We start from the raw sequence: 17,276 nt of genomic DNA on the forward strand, positions 1-17,276 counted from the left end.
ACGAGTCCAGTTTAGTTTATGGTCAATGGTAATATTGGTGAAGTCTTTCATTCAACTGACACATTATTGGCAAAGCCAGCATTCATCACCCATCCCTCGATTGCTCAACCATTTCAGAGGCCGGTTTAGAGTAAATTACATTACTGTGGATCTGGAGTCGTATGTACACTGGAATGGGTAAGACTTCCTTCCCTAGAGGGGCATTTGTTAACCAGGTAGGCTTTTATGACTGTTGTTGATCTTTTCATGGTGATCATGACTGGGATTAGTTTTCAGTTACAGATTTTTAAAACTGAATTTCAATTCACCAGCTGCCATCATGCAATTTGAACTTTGCCCAGAGCATTCCCTGGGTCTCTGGATTAATAGTTTAGTGATAATACAATCAGGCTATTGCCGACATCACCAGTGTAACATTTCTTCATTTCCATAATTCACCATCCTGTGCCCTCACACTCACCACATCAACTTAATTTAATATAAAATTAGGAATAATGTTTTGTATCATGGACACATAGTAATGAGGAATTGGTCAAAAGCAAAGTGCTGTAGCTGCTGAAATCTGAAATAAAACAGATAATGCTGGAAATACCCAGCAGCATTTGGGCAGAGGCTGACTGATTGAGCATTTCAAGGTAACCATCAGTTCTACAAGGAGATATTATGTAAATACAATCTACGTTTCCTGGAGTTGAGAAGAATGAGCAGTGATCTAATTGAACAGATACAATTCTTAAGTGGGTTCATAAGATTCTTAAGATACTGAAAATGCTTCCCTATGGCTGGGGAATCTATAACAGAGCTACATAGTCTTGGAATAAGATGTTCAGGTATTGAGGACTGAGATGAGGAGCTGAATTACTCAGGGTGCTGTGGATCTTTGGAATAGTGGAGTAGGTTTTGAAGGGCTGAATGACCTCTTTCAATCGTTTTTCTTATTTTCTTAACTTTTTCTCTCTCTACTGACATTGCTGAGTACATCTGTTACTTTGTTTTTAACTTCAGGTTTATGGATGGCACAGTGGTTCAGTGGTTAGCACTGTGGCCTCACAGCGCCAGGGACCAGTGTTTTATCCCAGCCCCAGGTGACTCTGTGTGGAGTTTGCATGTTCTCTTCCAGTCTCTGTGAGTTTCCTTCGGGTCCTTCAGTTTCAAAGTCCAAAGATGTGCGGATTAGGGTGAACTGGCCATGCTAAATTGCCCATAGTGTTCAGGGACGTGTGGGTTAGGTGCAGTAGAGAGTGGTAAATATAGAATAATAGGGTAGAGGAATGCAGCTGGGTGGATTACTCTACGGAGGGTGGCTGTGGCCTTGTTGGGCCGAAGGGCCTGTTTCCACACTGTAGGGATTCTATGATTCTGGTCAAACTATTTCACAGAAGAAATTCTCCTTCAGTTTGGATGCGATTCAAGGGTAAAAAGTTTTATACTCTAATTTTCTCCACTGGCTATTCCTAACCATGCAGAGTTTTAAGGCAAACTAACCTGATGGTTTTCTTCACAGTTGTATTCTACAGAGGCCTTCAGCCAAGATACACTCTGTTCCCCTGTTCTTTTCCATAAGAGAGTTTCTTGACCATTCTCCTTCCTCAAGTAAACATTTAATGATCCAGTTCCAAGCCCATACATGTGGTAGAAAAATATCAGGCACTGGTCACCAGTGAATCCTCTCAGTGGCCATGACAACAATCGTGCATTGTATCCGTGCCTTATATGAGAGGCTTCTACATATAAGTATCGCCCTAAAGGAAAATAATTACATTTATTTAGATAGCAGACATCACACATCAAAATAAATCCCTTCCCTCTCAGAGAAAAACACATTATATCTAATGTCCTTTAGTTAATGTTAAAGATAAAGACGGCAAAAGAGATGATACAATACCAATATGTAACTACCTCTCCCCATCTCTGTAAACCTTTCTAGTTCTACAATCCTTGGACATCTCTGCACTCTCCCAACTCCAGTCAGTCATGCATCCCTCATTTTAATCACTCTACTGCAGTGCATTCTGTCTCCAGTTGCCTGGGTTCTAAGCTATTGAATTAGCACCTTCAATCTCATCTCCTCTGTACTCCTTGCTCCTAAACTCCTTTTACGATGCTCCTCGATTGTCGACTAAGCTTTGGGTGACTGACATCTCCTTCAGTGTCTGGGTCTTAAATTCTCATTTAATAACTCTCCAGTTCCTTGGGAAGCTTGACTTAAAAAGGTGATAAAAAATTATATATATATTTGTAAATATACACATGTTGCACTATTGAAGAACAAGACATGTTGCCAAAACCTTTATTCATGGGGTAACAGCAAAGCTTCAGCAACATTTGAACTTTTTTTATTTTGCACAATGAATTTCCACTACTGGACAAGCACATACTCTATTCATTTAAGATCTCAGCACAAACCTTTCAGGTTTAATGATGGATTCCACCAGGCTAATGCCTGTTGAGGATTGAGGAGTTGTAGGTGGGGAGCAAGATATGTAACCTAGTTATTATCTAGGTATTTTTGCTGAAGGTGATACATAAGAGGAATAAGGATGAGGATAATAATCGGGCTCAGTTGTGAAAGCCCACACAGTTGAGCAGCCTAAAAATATTACTCATATGTGATTGATTTGGATAACGTACAAGAGAGAGAGTGGAATCATCTCTCAGTACTAATTAGAGCATCGCAGTGTGTCTGCCTGAGGTTAGATAGTTCAACTTGTCTTTTTCCAAATGACAGCCTTGCAGAACATTGTAATTTAAGGCCTGACAGCTGGAAAAGCACATACTTGAATGATTTCATCAAACTTTGGTTTGGCTTCATATGTGCAACTATTCCCACTGAGCAGTGACCAGCTTTCCTTCAACATTAGTCATTTCTGCTAATTAGACTTTCCCTGCATCAACACACCAACAACATATCTTTATATAGCACCATCCCAAAGTGGCTCTCAGGAACTGTCAGGGACAAAGATAATTTGATACAAAACGGCATAATTAGCTATCAGGAAAGGTGACCAAGAGTTTGGACATAAGGGCAGTGTCTTAAAGGAGAGGAGCAAGGTGAAGAGATATAAGGAGAAAAGGTAGAGTTTAAGTACTCAGTAGTTAGAGGCATGGTTGCTAATAGCACAGTCATTAAAATCAGGGATATTTGAGATCAAATTTATCTTCCTTTCTGTCAATTTATCTTTGTGAACAAGGTGTGTGAGAGATGACTGACACTCAGAAGTGGGGATATTCGCCAATGATTACACAATGTTCAGCATCATTTGCAACTCCTCAGATACTGAAGCAATCCATATCTAAATGCAACAAGGTCTAGACAATATCCAGGCTTGGGCTGACAAGTAACAAACTACATTTGTGTCACACAAATGCCAGGCTATGACCATGACCAATAAGAGACAATGTAACCATCGCCTCTTGACATTGAATGGTGTTACCATCACTGAATCTCCCATTATCAACATCCTGCAGGTTATCAGTAATCAGAAACTCGACTGGACACAGCACATAAACACCGTCACTACAAGAGCATTTCAGAGGCTGGGAATACTGCAGCGAGTGACACACCTCCTGACTCCCCAAAGCCTGTCCACCATCTACAAGGCATAAGTCAGGAGTGTGATGGAATTCTCTCCATTTATCTGGATGAGTGCAGCCCTAACAACACTCAAGAAGCTTGATATCATCCAGAACTAAGCAGCTCATTTGATTGGCATTACTTTCACAAGCACCCACTCCCTCCACTACCAATGGTCAGTGTCAGCTGTGTGTACAATCTACATGATGCACTGCAGAAACTTGCCAAAGATTCTCAGACATCACCTTCTAAATCCACAATCACTCCCATTGCGAAGGTCAAAGGCAGCAAATATATAAGAACACCACCTTCAAGTGCCTCTCCAAGGCACTCACCATCTTGGCTGGGAAATATAACACAGTTCCTTCATTGTTGCTGGATCTAAATCCTGGAATTATCTCCCTAATGGCATTTTGGGTCAACCCACAGCAGGTGGACTGCAGCAGTTTAAGAAGGCAGCTCACCACCACCTTCTCAAGGACTACTAGGAATGGGCAATAAATTCTGGCCAGCCAGAGATGGCCACATCCCACAGATGAATTCATTTTTAAAAACTTCAATTTAGGGATGGTACACTATTTTGAGGCCCAGGCTAATACTGCCAGAACTTAGTTTCAAATCCCACCATAGGAGCTGGTGAAATTTAAATTCAATTAATAAATTCTGGAATTGAAAACTAGTTCCAGGATCATGAAGCTATCAACTGTCATTAAAAAAAATTGTTCATTAATGTCCTTTTAAAGAAGGAAATTTGCTCTCCTTACCTAGCCTGGCCAATACATACGTAGAAATTCGGAGCAGGAATAAGCCACTTAGCTTTTTAAGCCTTCCCCACCATTCAATAAGATTGGCTGATCTTGTTTTAAACCTCAAGTCTCATTCCTGCCTAACCCCAATAACCTTTCACTCAAAACGCTAATTGTTTTTCTCTCCACAGATGCTGCCAGACCCACACTCTGTTTCTACTTCAGATTTCCAGCATCTGCAATATTTGGCTTTTAATGATATATTTCCACACCTTCGTTTCTTGAAGTTAGGTGGCTTCTCTCTATTGTATTAGTATAACTTTTATTCAACAAAGCCACCTCTCCACCTTTTTCTAGCTTCTCAAGTACCACACAGTCTTCAATATTCAAATCCCAATCAGTGTCATCCTGCAACCCTGTCACTGCAAAGGCAATTAGATCATACCTGTTTATCACACTTTGCACTATCAGTGCATCTGTTTTGTTTTAAGTGCTACTTGCATTCAGATATGGAACCTTGAGTTTTGCCCTATTATTTTTGTAACCTCTAGTATTAACTGATGATTGACTCTTAGATCTGTACTTTCCATCCTTTCCTGTTCTGGGCTGTTTATTATTTGTCATTAATATCTTTCCTTTTCTCTCCTCTTTAAATGACTATATCTTCCTGATTTTGATCTCTTGCGCCACTATTTATTTTAAAACCCTTGCTTGGTCTCTAGTTATGTGGCTGTCAAGAACAGTGATCCCAGCTGCACTCAGGTGTAGACCTCCCAATGGCTCGGCCTCACTTTCCCCAGTACATATGTCGATGTCCTCTGAACTGAAACCCAGTTCTCTCACTCCAGTCTTTCAGCCAATCAATCACCTCTCTAGTCTATTTTGCCTTGTGTCAGATTGCACATGGGTCTGGTAATAATGCAGAGATCATGACGTCCGAAATTTCACTTCTTAATTTGGTGTCTACCTTTTCATAATGACAAAGCAGATCATCTTTCCTTGACCAACCTGTATTGTTGATACATTTATGAACAACAAAAGATGATTCCGACCCCTCGTCCTGTAAGTTCTTCTCTAGCCCTGAGTAGATTTCCTGAACCCTAGCACCCAGCAGGCAACATAGCCATCTGAGCTCATGCTATTGGCTGCAGAGGAGAATGTGACTCCAGACCCTCAGCAACATGGTTGACCTTTGACTGCCCTCTAAAATGGCTTAGTGAGCCACTCATTTCAAGGCTAATTAGGGATGGGCAAGAAATGCTGGCTTTGCCATCCCATTAAAGAATCTACAAAAATAAAATAACTGTCATGCCTTTTGGTGAGGTAACTTTCATCTACCCAATGATTTAGAAGATTAAGGTCGTGGAACAGAAGCAGATTGAGAATGTAAATCTAACCTTTCATTGCTCTTGCTTCAAGGTGGATAAACACACTGATCCTTTGGCACATTTGTGGTAACACTGCGACAGGGATCTTAAATACATTTCTCTGGGCAACCTCGAGATGTTTCAAAATGTGGGAAAGTCTCTCTGTGTGGAATGCAGCAGAGCACAGCAAGCTCCCACATACATCAATCCATGATCATCCATTTTAATGATGCTGGATAGGATAAATATTGGCCAGGATGCTGGGGTAAACTTCCCCAATCTTGTTTGAAATTATTATATTACTCATGCGCCTGAAAGGCCAGAGGGGAATTTAGTTTAATATCTCATCTGAAATATGACACCTTAGTGCAGAGTTCCCTCAGGACTGCACAGGGAGTGTCAGGCTACAATTTGTACTCTGGACTCTGCAGTGGGACTTGAGCACCCTCAAACTGACTTAATGTGTCAATTGTAAAGGCCAGAGAGACAAGGCTAAAAGACATAGGAGATGGGCGAACTAAATAAACTTTTCAGTAACAAGTTTGTATTTATGCAACTTTTTAAAATGTAATATCATTCTCAGTAGTGGTTAATAAACAAAATTTGACATGTAGAGAAATACTATAACAAGTGACCTAAAAATCAGGCTGAAGATGCAGATTTCAAGGCATGTCTCCCAACTTGTTTTGCCCAAAATAAGAACAGAAAGCTGATGACACAGTGAGAATCAGAGCAAAGACCAGGAGAGAAACACAGAAAGAGACACAAGAGAAAAATAAAAATTACAAGTAATTTCTGATGCCAGAACTCTGAAATGAAAACACCAATAGCTGGATATACTCAATAAATCTGGCAGCATATGTGGGAAAGAGAAAAGAAGTTCACATCTCAAGTCAAAAATTAGTCTTCTTTAGAATTTGTGAGTAATATCCAACTGGAAACATCAGCAGCGACTGTCAAGAGAAACTGCTAATATTTGACTTGAGATGTGAACTTCTTTTCTCTCTCCACATATGCTGCCAGACCAGCTGAGGAAAATAATCAAGATAGCTTTATGAGCCATCTGTCTTACACTTCAGATTTCCAGTTCAAATATGGCATTTGGTACAAAAGTAGGAACACTCCCCAAGTACACTGCTGCAAAGCTCTCTTTAGGTAGACTTCCAACAAATCAGTCCAGCAGTGCTTCACTTTAAAGTGCAGCTCATAAATGTCAGCTTCATATCAAACTGTTTGTGGTGAATACAAGCAAAAATCTGCATAATTATAATTGCAACTACGGAAACCACCTCAACTCTGGAAGTCCACACCCTCCCTAAAATAGGCTTATAAAGGAAAGCTGTATTTTGTAAAGGTTGTGTCAAATGGAGTGCTCCAGCTTAGTGGTACAAGTTTAGGTCTTGAAAATCCAGAGAACATGAGTTCAAATCTTATCATGGCAATTTTTGAAATTTAAGACCAATAGGTCCAACAAAGAGCAGTCAAAATAAGGGAATTATTGTTAACCACTCGCCAACAGTGAAACCCTGTAAGGAAAACTTCCCAGCACTTCTCTGTAGCGGAGAGGTACAGTATTGGTAATGTCAGTAAACAAGCAAAACAGAGCTAATGCTCTTGAAAATATGGGTTCAAATCCCATGAAAATCAATCAATAAAGTGTGAAATTAAAAATTAATCTCAATAATGGTGACCAGGACAAATATTATCGTAAAACCTATCTGGTTCACTAATGTGGAAAGGGAAGGAGATCCAGCATCCTTACCTGGTCTGGCCCACAGTGGCAATGTGGTTGACTCTTAACTGCCCTCTGAAATGAACAAGCAAGCCACTTAGTTCAAGAGCAGTTCCAGATGCTGGTGCTGACAACCATGCTCAAATCTCACACAATAAAAAGTTGATTCTTAGGCCTGAATTGTATCAATCAGGCAGAGGTCCTGACCAACATTCCCTTGAAGCTGTGTAGCCATTCTGAGTGGCTGTACACTCTGATCAGTGTATTGCTACATTAGCTTCTGGTTTCTCTAGCCAACTGCTGGCTACAGAGCTTAGAGCTTCATGCAGTGGCTGCAGAAATTAGAATAAACACAGATCCTGACATGAGCAGCAAATGCCTGTTGCTAGCATGCACAGGTGCCTGACATCCCTCTGAATTGTATAAGTGACCCCTAGAGTCTTCTGAGGTGGCCAAACAACCACCATAGAATGGGAAACCCTGCAAAATCCCTCTCATTCACCTGGAGGCACTTTCTCAGAAGAGTGGTTTTTGGTTAAGGTTTGTGATGCAGGACTCTGTGCTCTACATGCTGTTCCCCAGGATTCACATCGAATTGATTGAGGATGGTCAGCCATAATCATAATGAATGGTGGTGCTGGCTCGAAGGGCAGAATGGCCCATTCCTGCACCTATTGTCTATTGTCTATTGAATGCGCCTGGAGGACCATAGACTTGGTGAAAGACGCTCTTTGGTCTGTGCGAAGCATGTTAGTCTTCCAGTGCAAAGTGATGACCTCTACCAAATGTTGCAGACTGGCACATTGTAAAATCTAGGACTATGTGCTGAAGGATGCACTACAGTTTGGGCCAGTGGCCACCAAGGCACAGTGGGGAAAGACCACTGTCTAAGGTCTTTCTGACAAAGTTTAATCAGATTTGACTTGATTTGACTTGATTTGATTTATTGTAGTCAGTCACATGTATCTAAGTACAGTGAAAAGCTTTGTTCTGCAAGCAGTACTGACAGATCATAGCAAACAAGGATACATAGATCATAGGATGCTTAGACAAAGCAGGTTACAACTGTACAGGAGGTGTGCAAAGCAGTCGACATTAGCAATATCAACATTATTTGAAGTTAGGGAGTCCATTAGAAGTTGTCAAACTCTCTCAGTGCCTCAAAATGAACATGAATAGTTTCCTGAATAAGCAGAAAATGCCTTGTTTTTGCGACTGAAGAGAAGATCTGAAAAATGTCAAAATTTCAATGTTTTGTTTTTTTCTTTGCAAAGACTGTACAGAACTGATTTAGAACTTTTTTATGTACTCATGCATGTTTTTTTATGAATAATGTATATCTCTGAAATTAAAGAAAAATCAAGCAACTACAAACTTCTGCTTATGTAGTCTCTTTAGCATGGTAAAACATTCCCAGGATGTTTCGCCATAGCGATTATCAAATAAAAATTGATATTGAGGCACAAATGGACGTCTTTGGAACAAATAACCAAGCCATTGTTCAAAGTGATAGATTTTAGAATTTTCCCAAAAGTTGTGAAAGATATATGAATTCTGAGGGAAAGAATTCCAGATCTCAGGATGTCAGAAATCAAAGGCACTGCCAGCAATGGTGTAGCGATTAAAAGAAGCATTATTCAGAGATGTGCTAGAGGCGACTACAGAGGTAGGGAGTTGGAGGATTAACATGGAGTTACTTGAATGATGACGAAAAATTTCAAAATTATGCCTTTGCTGGACTGGGAACCACTCTAGGCCAGGTGTGAGGTGTGAATGTCCGAGAATATAACTGGACGTCAGCCTTAATTTTTCCAACAGATTTTGGCCACTTTTAAACAAGGGAAGACTCATAACTTGTTCGTTCTTCGCCATTCTATATAAAAAGAAGAGAAACAAGAAATTGCAGCTCAGAATAGTTATTAAAATACAACTCACCTACCCCTGTCGTGTGATCACCCTTTGGACCCGTGAATGATGTTGGTGTTGTACCAGTTCTTCTGTACCAGTTGCCTTTGTCCTTATGATCCTGAATGAATCCACAATAATCCATATCAAAATTGCACTTTCCTGGAGTAGGAAGCCAGGAACCTGTACAGAGTAGGTAGGGAAAAAAAGAGTTTCTTCAAACTGTCAGGATTTTAGATACAAGGTTAGGCTGGAGCTTATTGCCTTGTTTCTCTTTCAGCAATGAGGACTGCCAGGAGAAGTGTACAAGATTGATGGGTTTTGATATGACCAACAAAAAAACGCTTCTCATTAACTGATTTCACAGGGACAGGGGGAAACACATTTAAGGCTTTGGATAAGGGACTGATTCCAGGATCAGTGATGATGACCTAAAACTTTCCACGAGGGTGAAGAAAGTGGAGGCAATCAACGTTTTGAAAAGAAAATGGGATGAGATTACAGGGATAGCGCAGGGGATTGGAGATTACTAGATTGCTCTTAAAGAGAGATTGAAAAGGCTGAATGGCTTCCTAATGTGCCAGAGAAGACCCTGTGACTTCTTCCAAAGTTAGTGTTTTACTCTACCCCAGCCTCCACGTGAAACATTTTAAACATCACAACAGCAGGAAAACATTTCAACAATAAGCGCAACATTATATTAAATTCCTCAAACTCATTGTGCAGGAGGGTAGCACTAGTTAAGTGTCAGAGTCAATCACTTCCAAGGGCAAGACCGGCATGCTCAATTGAAATTCAGAAGGTGATTCTTTTCACCAGGCAATGGTCTGTCCAGGGCGGGCTGTCAGTATGGTCAACAGTTACAAAATCCACCTTGAAAGTTGAACCGCTTTCTGGCTGGGACCAAGAGTCCAGGATTTCTCACATGCTCAGTGTCCATAAGTTGACATTTGTGAATTGCAGTCGAAGTCCTTGAATAGAGAATTGTCTGTAAGAACACTCTTTGCTGCAAGAGAAATTTCCCGACTACACTGCTGTCTCGATGTCACAAAGTTCTGTTTTTGGGCCAGGTTTCATGCTGTGAACTTATTCTCCTGGTTGTGAAACAGGCCATCCCAATGCATCAGTCAGTGTGGACAAGAAAGAAGAACAAAAAAAAATACCTGTGCTTCAAGGTTTCTTCACCATTTCAAAACTTTGGGATAGGAAGGAGATCATTCAAGGCCCTGAAGACGGTTTCATGCTTCATTGAAATCATGGCGGATCTGTGTCTCAGCTCCACTGGGGGAATTTTGTGCCACCCACCATGGCAGATTTGAGATAGGGAGCAATTAAGTATGGAGGAAGAGTGGTGAGTGGTTGAGGTCCCTAGCAACCTCCCACCTTCATCCCAATTAAGATCGAAGTGGGAGAGCTATGAGCAGACTCCCCACAATGTTGTCAATTGAAGCTCTTAGGGGGGTAATTAGTGACCCTGTAAGGGCCTTGCCATACCACTGGTGGTATTAATATGGTTGAGGGGAACTTGCCAGCTGGGGAGCAAAATGAGCAAATCCTGACAAGAGATCCTGAGAGGTAATCCCTGCCTTTGCTGCTATTTGCTCTTGCCCTATCTCCCTTGCAAATCCCCCAACCCATGTCAACCTTCTGGTCATTATTCAACTGATGACTCCTCATCAGAGCTGACATGAAGTATAGAGGTGACAGCATTTATGCAAAAGTTTGGAGTGGGGGGCAGTGGGGATAGTGGGTGTAGAAAAGATGTTGATAGTTTAGATTAAGGTATCGCAATGTGAGAATGACAGACCAATGGTGTCTCCTGCCTGACATGAAAGGACCGTAACTAGGATGGGGGCACTTGATAAGATGAAAGAGATGGTTCACATTTTGAAGGTGTTGAACTGAATATTAGGGCCAGAAGGCTGAGATGTGCCTCCTCAATGCCGGGAGGGTGTCATACCAGTAGCAGCCACCATTTTCTCCATAGCACTCTTGAGTAAAGAACAGCAGAACATCTCATCCGAGCTCCTTGATGACTGTCACTGGCCTGTTTAGTGCCTAAGTGGGACAAGATATCAAAAGCCTTCCCAAAAAGAAGTGAGGTAGGATTCTCACCAGCTCGCCAAGAGAGACCTCCCCTCACCTCCACAAGATTCAGCCTCAAATTTGCCTCAAATATCTATCAGTCTCAAATTTAAATTGAACCATTGTCTCAAACATGCACCTATTTACCTATTAAAAAGAGGCAAGTTCCAAAATTCTGCCATGCTTTATGAGGAACAAATGATTCCTCCTTTTACTCTTGAGATAGTTGGCTCAGCCCCTACTCCAGGCTCTTCAATCAGATCCAAACATCTCTGCAGAGTTAAGCATTTAGAATGACCAGATGATTGATGGATCCTCCCTTGTTATCTAAATATGATATTCCAGGTATCATATCAGCAGAGGCCTTTATTTTGTTGGCTTAGCCATAGTACCAGAGTCAAAAAAACTACAGATGCTGGAATCCAAAGTAGACAGGTAGGAGGCTGGAAGAACACAGCAAGCCAGGAAGCATCAGGAGGTCAATGTTTCAGGTGTAACCCTTCTTCAAGGCATCAGGAGGTAGAGAAGTCAATGTTTCAGGTGTAACCCTTCTTCAGGGCATCAGGAGGTAGAGAAGTCAATGTTTCAAGTGTAACCCTTCTTCAGGGCATCAGGAGGTAGAGAAGTCAATGTTTCAGGTGTAACCCTTCTTCAGGTCATCAGGAGGTAGAGAAGTCAATGTTTCAGGTGTAATCCTTCTTCAGGGCATCAGGAGGTAGAGAAGTCAATGTTTCAGGTGTAACCCTTCAGGGCATCAGGAGGTAGAGAAGTCAATGTTTCAGGTGTAATCCTTCTTCAGGGTCGTGAAGAAGGGTTACACCCGAAATGTTGACTTCTCCACCTCTTGATGTTGCCTGGCTTGCTGTTGTTCTTCCAGTCCTGCCTGTCTACTATGGTAACAGAGTTGGCATTTTGATGTTCATTATTGTAACAGACAGAACAAATAAACATTTATGCTATTTTTCTCATAAACCCCCATTTGTACCTCCAGGAATCCGACAGTCTCCTTGGCTCACTGTGATGTCATCCAATGCTACTTTTCCACAGTTCCAGAAATTCTTACAGACACTGACGAAAACTATCTGGAAAAGAAATAGAAGAAAATTATTTGTTTAATTATTTCAGTAACATTTAGAAACTTTGTTCTATTGGAAGTAGATTCCTCCATTTATTAACATGAAACTCATGAAACTGATCTGTATCTTAACTGCAGTCACCCAGTTTGGTTCCATAAACTTTGCCAAATGAAAATCTATCAATCTTAATTTTTTAAATTTCAATCAACACTGAGCATCAGAATGTGAATTAGTGCTTCTGATATAAGTCTTGAAGAGCCCAACTCCAATCTTAAGGTTCTGCACCATATTTTGTACTGCCCCACCAAAGGAATTAGTTTATCTTCAGGATGTAGGTTTGCTCACTGAGCTGGAAGGTTTCTTTTCAAACGTTTCATCAACATACTAGGTAACATCTTCAGTGAGCCTCTGGATGAAGCACTGGTGGTGTAGCCCACTTTCTATTTATGTGTTTGGGTTTCCTTGGGTTGATGATGTTATTTCCTGTACTTTTTCTAAGGGGGTGGTAAATGGGATCCAAGTCAATGCGTTTGTTGAAATGTCATGCTTCTAGGAATTCTCGTGCGTGTCTCTATTTGGCTTGTCCTAGGATGGACGTGCTGTCCCAGTCAAAGTGGTGTCCTTCCCCATCCATATGTAAGGATACTAGTGAGAGTGTGTCATTTGTTTTGTGGCCAGTTGATGTCCATGTCTCCTGGTGGCTAGTTTTCTGCCTGTTTGTTCAATGTAGTGTTTGTTGCAGTTCTTGCAAGGTATTTTGTGAATGACATTAGCTTTGCTTGTTGTCTGTATAGGGTCTTTCAAGTTCATTAGTTGCTGTTTTAGTGTGTTGGTGGGTTTGTAGGCTACCATGTTGCCAAGTGGTCTGAGTAGTCTGGCACTCACTTCTGAGATGTCTTTGATGTAGGGAAGAGTGGCTAGGGTTTCTGGATGTGTTTTGTCTGCTTGTTTGGGTTTAGATTACTAGATTACTTACAGTGTGGAAACAGGCCCTTCAGCCCAACAAGTCCACACCACCCCGCCGAAGCGCAACCCACCCATACCCCTACATTTACCCCTTCACCTAACACTACGGACAATTTAGCATGGCCAATTCACCTGACCCGCACATCTTTGGACTGTGGGAGGAAACCGGAGCACCCGGAGGAAACCCACGCAGACACAGGGAGAACGTGCAAACTCCACACAGTCAGTCGCCTGAGGCGGGAATTGAACCCGGGTCTCTGGCGCTGTGAGGCAGCAGTGCTAACCACTGTGCCACCGTTTGTTGCTGAGAAATCAGTGGACTGTGTTCATTGGGTACACATTCTTTTTGAATGCAAGTCAGCCAATTTCTAGAATGAACCCAGTTTTTAAATTGGCAATAGTTTATTTCAAATATCTTTGTAATCACAAAATGTCTGCACTCAAGCTTATCTAAGATATTTGAGGTCTTTGTGTGTCTAGTTCTGAGTCCACACTCATGTTTACCTAATCAAACACAGCCAGCATTGATTAGTTACCAGACTAGCAGAATTGAACACACAATTAAAACTATGGATTACCATGCTCAACAATTTAGCAGCTCATGGGATCTATGGAATTCTGAATTGTCATTAGCCCAATATTTCTCATTGATTTCAAATTACAAAAATGTGGGCGAAGGTGCAAAACCAACAGAGTGCCCAATATTGTCACTTTCTCAACTGGTGAGATCGGTTAATATTACTACCAAGGTTATATGATGTAAAAATACTGTCCTGTTCCTAGTCCTGCTTCATTGAGCTTTCATGCTCAGTATCACTCCAGGTTAGGTTCTGATCATGTCATCGGACCTCATTATTTAAGCTGAAACATTCCCCCAAATACCAATACAAAGAGCATATTTAGTTTGCTCAAATAATAGACTAACTTGTTGTTAAATCTGAACCCAAGAAAAGGCTGATTAATGTCAAAAAGGATTGGTTGAACACTAACATTGTCAACTACTCAGCATATTTCATGGTTTTATCTTTTTTGCATGCTACCAATATGCTGGAATGTTGGAAGTTGTTCACAACAGTCTAGAGATTCCGCTTCGGAGTAAAATGTTGGCACAGTAATTTATGATTTCTGGCACAAGGCACACTATCACTCACCACTGATCTAGTAGTGAATAATTGCAAAGTATCTAAATGAGTGCAAATCTGATCATGTTAGGAAAAAACCATTAAAAACACAACAAAAAAATTTAATTTCTGAAAAATATTTTCAATAAACCTTTTTTGGGGAAATGGAAGAATTCTGTATGATAGGTGGAATCTTGAAGAGTCTGACATCTCATCAGCTGGCTGATTGATTTATGTTTAAATTCAATATGTTATTTTAGTTTGCTGAACCTGTCTTTCTTTATCCAACTAAGTTCCTGACCAGCTGAGTATTTCTAATAATAGCTGCTGTTTTTCTATCAAGAAGCACTTAATTGAATGTGGACATTGGAAAGTGTCACGATCATTAAGGGGGCACACGATTGCAAATATTTTTGATTACTCAGAATTTTAATTACATGTTTACGCCATTACTTAAAACAACCCAGAGCAACTCAGTGCTGAGGATTTTCAACCCAGGATTGCCTGTTTGACTGCCTGAAAATAGGAGGCAGTCAATTGACAAATCAGGGATTGGTGGCAGGGTGAGTGGGGTTTGATAAAAACAGCTCAGCTGCCTTATTCCTTTCTCAAGACTGACACAATGGGATATTTAGATGGTTCTGTAAGTTACTACTGAGCCCATCTTAAGGGGTAAAGCTGCTAGAATTTGTGAATTATCCATTTGTTGCAACCAATGCTCAGCCCAAGCAGTGGTCCTCACAAGGACCCTCTGAAAAATCCAGAAAAGGCTCCAGAGTCTCGTGATTCTTAAGCTCTACTGAATTGGTTTTCTCGAACTGCATCCAATGAAGAAATTTCCTACCTATTGCCAGCCTTTAAAAGGCAATTAGTTGCTCATCTTGACTGATCAACTGCATGGGTTGGTTAACTTGAAACAGTAAAGCGCATTATAAGTTATGAAGTAAACAGTGCAGCAAGCCACACTCAGCTGACCAACTGATAAGCAGAGTCACAACATTGTATTCCACAGATAGAGCCCTTAAAGGGATGGTGGTTTGGTTCCAACTAAGGATGCTGTGTGGCTTGATGGGAAACTTGCAGGTGATGATGTTTTCATGCATCTGCTACCCTTGTCCAATGCATTAGAGGTCATTAGTTTTAAAGGTACTGACTAATAGGCTTTGAACAGTTGCTGTAGTAACATCTTGTAGATGGTACTCACTGCTACCCCTGTGTATGGGTGATGGAAACATTGAATACTTAAGGAGGTGCACAGTGTGCCGGTCAAGAGGGGTTCTTTCTCTTTGATATGTCAAGCATCTTGGAACTGCACTCATTAAGGCAAGTACAGAATATTTCATCACATTCATGACTCGCGTATTGCAGGTGATGGACATCTGATTCATTTGTGTTTGTGCAGTGGGTACTATTCATGGCAAAATTCATACCCTGCACTTGTACAGATACATTTTCCAGTAGTAAGTACTGGACAGGGTTTATAGGAGTACAAACCCTGATTAATCTTTCTCCATTTCCCTGAGGAACAATAACTACCTTACTGGCCTCCTGCCTTCGATAGTTAACCTCCGCTTGAATCCACATTCCAGTAGGCGATTTGGGAATTGTCCAAATCTTTTCTTGAACACGGTCTTCTTCATCGTAGATGTAGACTGCGAGGGCATCCTCTGTGACAAAGTGATTCAGGGCATAAAAGAAACGCAAGCAATACTGGAGATTGGCGTGCAAAAGTGGACCAGCCAGATGAGCCACGTACTCCTGATGGTAACCGAACCTTGTGTTGGAAATCAGAAAGCCACCTGCGAAAGGTAAGACAGTATTCATAACTGAATTAAAACAGGAAATGCAAATAAATACCTATCCCAAAAATAATCGGAAGTCAGGGCCTGGAGATTGCCAGAAACGTGAATGCAATGCACACTATATAGATTCACACAGAATTTACAGAGCAGAAGCAGGCCATTCGGCCCAACCTGGCCATGATGATGTTTATGTTTCTCATGAGCTTTCTCTCAACTCCTTCCATCCCGTCAACATGCAACAAAGGTTTACAGGTCCCCACCAATGGGTTTGCATGAGGTGAGGTGTGAAAATTACCCAGGGGCCTTGTGCACAATTTTACCATGGGGTGACTCGCCTAACCCAATGGAAGCTCGTATGCAAGTTAGTGGTCACTTACAAGCCATTTTTGCTCAGCTGAAAGTTTTCAGCGAGCAGGAGGAGTTTGAGGGGTGGATAGGATGATAGTCTAATGTGGGGGTGGGGATGGGATAGTGTGGCATCGGTGCCTCCATTACTCAGTGCCTCCATTACTGCCCACCCCAGTTGTCACAATCACCAAAACCCTTTCTTGCCACAACTCAGGCTTCTCTTCCTGTCTCCACTGCGGAACACTCCCATGTACCTCCACTCTGCATTCGTGGACCTTGACTGTTTGCTGCTCCCACCAGGGCTGCTGAGTCTACAGAGAGCTGTTGCACAATCAAATTAGCCGCCAGGTCATGAAGGTGGGATTTTCTCCCAAAAGAGTAACAGAGACATAGCCTCCAGGAAACACTACAGTTCGATGGATACTGGGTTTCTGGCAGTGCCAGCATGTACTCTTCACCCAGTCTTTGGGTGGGTGTGAGAGACACACCTGAAAACCCCCTAACTGAAACTTTTGACCCATGTCCTCCTTTTCTTTCTCCTGCGTTTATCTAGT

At 41.5% G+C, this 17,276-nt stretch overlaps 1 protein-coding gene and 1 long non-coding RNA gene across 6 annotated transcripts in view; one reads left to right on the forward strand and one right to left on the reverse strand.

The window, feature by feature from the left end:
- Positions 1-16,294, forward strand: part of LOC122563177 — a 44,949-nt gene extending 28,655 nt beyond the window's left edge. Inside the window, exon 3 of the long non-coding RNA XR_006315510.1 lies at positions 16,218-16,294. This is a non-coding gene — a long non-coding RNA (uncharacterized LOC122563177). The remainder of the gene's footprint in view (positions 1-16,217) is intronic.
- Positions 1-17,276, reverse strand: part of LOC122563147 (MAM domain-containing protein 2-like) — a 139,977-nt gene that overhangs the window by 23,409 nt on the left and 99,292 nt on the right. For all 5 annotated transcript variants that reach the window (XM_043716635.1, XM_043716644.1, XM_043716627.1 and 2 more), the window contains 4 exons: positions 16,109-16,371; positions 12,395-12,491; positions 9,355-9,507; positions 1,486-1,742 (listed from right to left, as the gene is read on the reverse strand). In XM_043716635.1, coding sequence (XP_043572570.1) covers positions 1,486-1,742; positions 9,355-9,507; positions 12,395-12,491; positions 16,109-16,371 — 770 coding nt within the window. The remainder of the gene's footprint in view (positions 1-1,485; positions 1,743-9,354; positions 9,508-12,394; positions 12,492-16,108; positions 16,372-17,276) is intronic.

Source organism: Chiloscyllium plagiosum, chromosome 2, assembly GCF_004010195.1.
Source record: "Chiloscyllium plagiosum isolate BGI_BamShark_2017 chromosome 2, ASM401019v2, whole genome shotgun sequence".
NCBI lineage: Eukaryota > Metazoa > Chordata > Chondrichthyes > Orectolobiformes > Hemiscylliidae > Chiloscyllium > Chiloscyllium plagiosum.